Source organism: Telopea speciosissima, chromosome 10 (assembly GCF_018873765.1).
Source record: "Telopea speciosissima isolate NSW1024214 ecotype Mountain lineage chromosome 10, Tspe_v1, whole genome shotgun sequence".
Classification (NCBI taxonomy): Eukaryota; Viridiplantae; Streptophyta; class Magnoliopsida; order Proteales; family Proteaceae; genus Telopea; species Telopea speciosissima.
Genome location: NC_057925.1, coordinates 42,153,334 through 42,158,814, shown reverse-complemented (window position 1 = coordinate 42,158,814; position 5,481 = coordinate 42,153,334). Strand labels below are relative to the sequence as shown.

At 36.4% G+C, this 5,481-nt stretch overlaps 1 protein-coding gene across 1 annotated transcript; it reads left to right on the top strand.

Annotated features, from left to right (window-relative positions):
• The first annotated feature begins 242 nt into the window (after positions 1–242).
• Positions 243–1,316, top strand: LOC122643581. Its single transcript, XM_043837196.1, has 2 exons — positions 243–939; positions 1,030–1,316. Exons 1-2 carry the CDS (start codon positions 243–245, stop codon positions 1,314–1,316), a joined length of 984 nt encoding a protein of 327 aa, XP_043693131.1.
• Positions 1,317–5,481: the final 4,165 nt, after the last annotated feature.

Below are 5,481 nucleotides of genomic sequence, written 5' to 3'. Positions count from 1 at the left end.
AACCTCTCATCAGTTTTGACTTTTGAGTCCAACTCCAAACCATGACCATCTTTTTCTAGGCTAGTTGTAGTTTTACATTATTCCAGCCAAATAGAGGTTTTGCCCTCTTTATGTTTACTATTGAATATACTGATTATTGTTGTTTCTTAATGGGTTCAAAGTTCAAACCCATTTTTTTGCTACAATTTTTGTTCTATGGTTCTTATAGAATTTGATTTTATGTTTTGCATCAAATAGGAAAAATGGGAAAATTGAAAGACAAGTTTTGGCAACATGCTGAACAATTGGATAATGGTTACTTCAAATGTAAATTTTGTGAAAAACAATTTTACGAAGGGGTCACTAGGCTTAAGTATCATTTGGCTCGGGTTAGTGGTCATGATGTTGCCCCTTATGAAAAAGTAACTGATGATGTTCAAGCACAAGGCATTCTTCTTGTTAATTCTGAAACAAGTAATAAAAGACGTAAGGGTGAAAGTGGAACTTGTTCCAGTTCTTTTTCTATGACTTCACGTGGTCAGAGGCAATCCACAATGGAAGAAGCCATACCTAGTATAGATAAGCCAACTTGGGAAAACAGCCTCCGTGAATTCTTTATTAAAAACAACATTCCTTTCAATGTTGTTCAATCGGAGTCTTTCATCAATTTATTAAAGTGTACTGCCCGTTATGGCCCTAGTGTTCCTATTCCAAGTTATTCTACCCTTCGTGGTAGAATTATCCCTGAAGCAAGAAAGGGTCTTGAAAAATATGCTGGAGAAGTAAAGTTGTCTTGGAAGGAAACGGATTGTACCATTATGTCTGACTCATGGACTGACTTAAAGAGGCGGTCTTTTATTAATGTCACTGCTTGTTCATCGGGTGATGCTCTTTTCTTGAAATCAGAGGAATGTTCTCATGCTAGAGTGACTGGTCCATCTATCTTTGATATTCTGGAAGGTGTGCTTGAAAGTATTGGTCCAGAAAATGTTGTTTAGATAGTGTCAGACAATGCTTCCAATTATGGAAATGCATTTGATATGCTTCTAGGAAGATACCATTGGTTGTTTAAGACTCGATGTGCAGCTCATGAAATTAATTTAATGTTGAAGGATATTTATGAGACTGTGATATGGGTTCAGGAAATTTTTGATGAAGCAAAAGGCTTAATTGATTATATGTATAGATCTGTCATTGTCTTGCAGTTGATGAGACAACTCACACACAAAGATCTGAAATATCCTTGTAAAATCAGATTTGCTTCCAACTTCTTAATGCTTCAGTCCATTATTGAAGTGGAAGAAAAGCTTAAACTCCTAGTTGCATCAGCGGAGTAGAGGGGTCTAAGAAATTCTAGATCTTTTGAAGCAAATAGGGTATTGAATACTATTCAAAGAGAATCAATTTGGATTGAGTCAAAAGAGATTATGATGTTTATGAAATCGATTGTTCGAGTTCTTTGTTTGGTTGATGGTGATGGGCTTACCTTGGGGTACTTATATGAGGCAATGAAAAGAGCAAGAAGGGTACTAGAACAACTTAAGGAGACAGATAATCAGTATGAGCAGATTTTGGAAATCTTTGATAAAAGAAGGGATGGAAACATTTTGAGTCAAATTCACTCTGCAGCTGTCGTTCTTAACCCTGCTTATTATTGTGGTCCAAGATTTAAAAAGAATCTTAAATTCAAAGAAGCAATAGAGCTCATTGGTGATACATTGGTTCCACAAGCTGAGAGGGGAGATTTTTATGAACAGTTGGCATCATACCAAATGAAGGGTTCAATGATTTTTTCTTCAAGGGCCATGATAATGATGAAAAAATGTCATCCTCGTAAGTTTTTTAAGAACTTTCAATTTAAAATTTTTATTCTATTCTTTTTTATGTAAAAATTATTTATAATTTAGAATTACATATTTATATTTCTTTTATTTTTTTTTTCCCAATGACAGGAGTTTGGTGGTCTCTTCAAGGTGATACTATTCCTATCTTACAAAAGTATGTTATTCGAGTTTTAAGCCAACCATGTAGTTCTTCAGCCTGTGAGAGAAATTGGAGTGCTTGGGATGTTGCACAAACAAAAAAGAGGAACAGATTGTCAGCAGAGATGTTAGCTGATTTAGTTTATGTCAGGATGAATTCATTGATGATGGAAAAGAAGGCTGCACTTGAACAAAAAAATATGTTGCCTATTAATCTTGACAACATAAGTGTTTACCATGATGATGAGAGTGTTGAGGACATTGATAGAGAGCTAGAGAGATTATTGGATGATGTGGATGATAACTTTGTTGAAGACTTGTTATTTGGAGCAGTTGGCACTTTTACTGAAAGCGAGACTCAGCCCCTTGATAGTTTTGTTTGACTTATTTAAATTATAGAAACATTATTATGTTACCTTTTGGTTTTTATTGATGTTTATTGTTGGATTATATGATGGCATGTTCGATCAAAACAGGATTTCAACTTTGGACCACGCTCAGGTTGAACTTGGCTATGAATTAATTAGTGGGGATCTATGGAACTGATAGACTTTTGTCAAATTCATTTAAATGATTAATATTCTGTCCAAATTGTATTTTAATTTTTACATCACTTACATTTTATGCACATATGTTAATTGATTTAAAACAGTTAATACTTAATACAAATAATAAAAATAATGTCCGAATTTTTTGCCCGAATTTGGTTTTTGTAAACGAATAATTCTCGAATCCGAATCCGAATTTTATTTAGTTCATTTTTTTGACCACCATTGTGACCGAATCTTTAAAATTACCGAACGCATTATTCCGAATAATTCTTCTCCCGAATAATTCCCGAATCCGAATTTGCTAACTAGGATTCAGACAGATGCAAAACCTGTTGCACCAGAGGTTGTACCTATTGAGGTTCAAGAACCTATTATTGATCTTGTTCCTGCTAAAGCTCCTCAGGTTCAGGATGTGGTTGTGGAGGCTCCACTTAGGAGATCCATTAGGGAGAGGAGGTCATCCATATCACCCGACTATGTGGTCTATCTGGGAGAGCATGACTATGACATTGGTCCTATAGCAGATCTAGTTACTTATTCGGAAGCTGATTCTGGCCCTTAGTCAGATTTATGGTTGGAAGCAATGAAAGATGAGATGCAATCGATGAGACATAATGGTGTTTGGGAGCTTGTTGAGTTACCTGAAGGTTTCAAGCCTATTAGATGTAAATGGGTGTACAAAACCAAAAAGGATTCCGAATGTAAGATTGAGAGGTTTAAAGCCAGACTAGTAGCCAAGGGATTTACTCAGAAAGAGAGAGTTGACTATAATGAGACTTTCTCACTAGTTTCTTCGAAGGACTCTTTCAGGGTAATTATAGCATTAGTAGCTCATTTCAACATGGAGTTACACCAGATGGACGTGAAGACTGCCTTTCTGAATGGAAACCTTGATGAAGAGATCTATATGGTTCAACCTGAAGGTTTTTTTATGGATGGTTCAGACCATCTAGTGTGTAGACTTAAGAAGTCTATCTATGGCCTCAAGCAAGCCTCCAGACAGTGGTACATAAAGTTTGATAGTGTTGTGACTTCATTCGGGTTTGTTGAGAACCGCATGGATCAGTGTATACACTATAAGGTGAGTGGGAGGAAATTTATCTTCCTGGTACTTTATGTGGATGACATTTTGCTTGCAAGTAGTGACGTTGGATTGTTACATGAGACAAAGCAGTTGTTGTCTAAGGAGTTTGACATGAAGGACCTTGATAAGGCATCTTTTGTTCTTGGCATTGAGATCCACAGAGATCGTTCACGCCACCTGTTAGGTTTTTCCCAGAGGGGTTACATTGATCATGTCTTGAAGAGGTTCAGTATGCAGGATTGTAAACCTGAGAATGTTCCAATTCTCAAGGGAGACAAGCTGAGCTTATCACAGTGCCTTAAAAATGATGCTGAGAGAGAACAAATGAAGTTGGTACCCTATGCTAATGCGCTTGGAAGCATCATGTATGCTCAAGTTTGTACTAGACCAGATATTGCTTTTGCAACAAAACTTCTAGGCAGATATCAGTCCAACCCTGGTCACGATCACTGGGTTGCTGCCAAGAAGGTTTTGAGGTACTTGAAGAGGACAAGGGATTATATGTTGATCTACAGACGTGTTCAAGACCTGCAGCTAATAGGGTTTTCAGATTCTGACTTTGCTGGCTGTTAGGATGACAGGAAATCCACATTAGGTTATATTTTCTTAATGGCAGGAGGGGCAATGTTGTGGAAAAGCACGAAGCAGGGAGTGATTACTTCTTCAACTATGCAAACAGAGTTTGTAGCATGCTATGGGACACCTACTCAGGCAGTTTGGCTAAGGAATCTCATAAGAGAGTTGACAGTGTTTGATTTTGTGGATAGACCTATCCAGTTATACTGTGATAACAATTCTGCAATGTTGGTTATCAACAACAATAAAGGTATCATAGGATCTAAACACATGGAGATCAAATATTTGACCATCAAGGAAATGGTCAAAGAAGGTGACATCACAGTGGAGCACATTGGCACAGATGACATGGTTGCTGATCCCCTAACTAAAGCCCTTCACCCTAATGGTTTGAGAGACATATTGCTAGCATGGGCTTAGAAGCATCATTAGATGCGGTCATTTAGTGGGAGTCATTTTATTTTTGCTCTATTGTGTAATGAAGTTAGCATCTGTGCTTTATCTTTTGATAAAAATTTTGGAATTCATATATCAACTATCTATGGCATGAATTTTTTATTTAATAAAGTGTAGTTTATTATGACATATTGTATATGTATCTGTTATAAAGTCTTTAGGTATGTGATAACCTTAAGCAAAGGCTGGGGCATTTATTTTTTGCCTTAAGGTATGTCTTATATCACATAAAGTAAAACTCGAGTTACTACATGTAAGACATACAGGTTTGTTGAAACCATAAAGTTTTTCTGTAATGTGTCCTTGCGTCACTTACGGAAAGAGAATCGGACTGACAAAAAGATGACACATAAAGATTATCTATAAAGTGTCATTCAGTTGTTACACTACCATATTGCATCCATTTCAGTAGAGTTAAGGGCATTCGTGACTATGAATGGTCCTGTGTCGCTTAAAAGATGTAGTTACCACCATGATCCGGTGTTTGAGACTCTATGTGAGGGGATTGATCCTTTAGAATTATCTCTAGACCAACATAAAGGCACGCACAAATTTTCAAAAATGATTTTGAACTGTTTTGAACAAAAACAAAATTTTTTGGCTTTCTAACTTTGGTTACAATTAATATAGCCCAAGTGGGATAATGTTAGAATATTTTATTTTATATTCTTTCCTATTGTGTGGGCTCAATTAATTGTGGCAATTACCATTTAGAAAAGGTTGGTCTAATAAGGAAGATATGCAATATCTTGGGAATCTAATATGGACTGACTAGTGTAGACTCACAGATCACCGTTAGATCTGTAATGAGAAGATCTAATGGGAATCTGTATAAAAAGGAAGCTAGGTCCCT

Bases quoted from the DNA above. Each gene is read 5' to 3' on its own strand.
- LOC122643581 (XM_043837196.1), top strand. From the start codon at position 243: ATGGGAAAATTGAAAGACAAGTTTTGGCAACATGCTGAACAATTGGAT. The intron at 940-1,029 runs GTGTGCTTGAAA...ATATGCTTCTAG, and splicing joins TATCTTTGATATTCTGGAAG to GAAGATACCATTGGTTGTTT.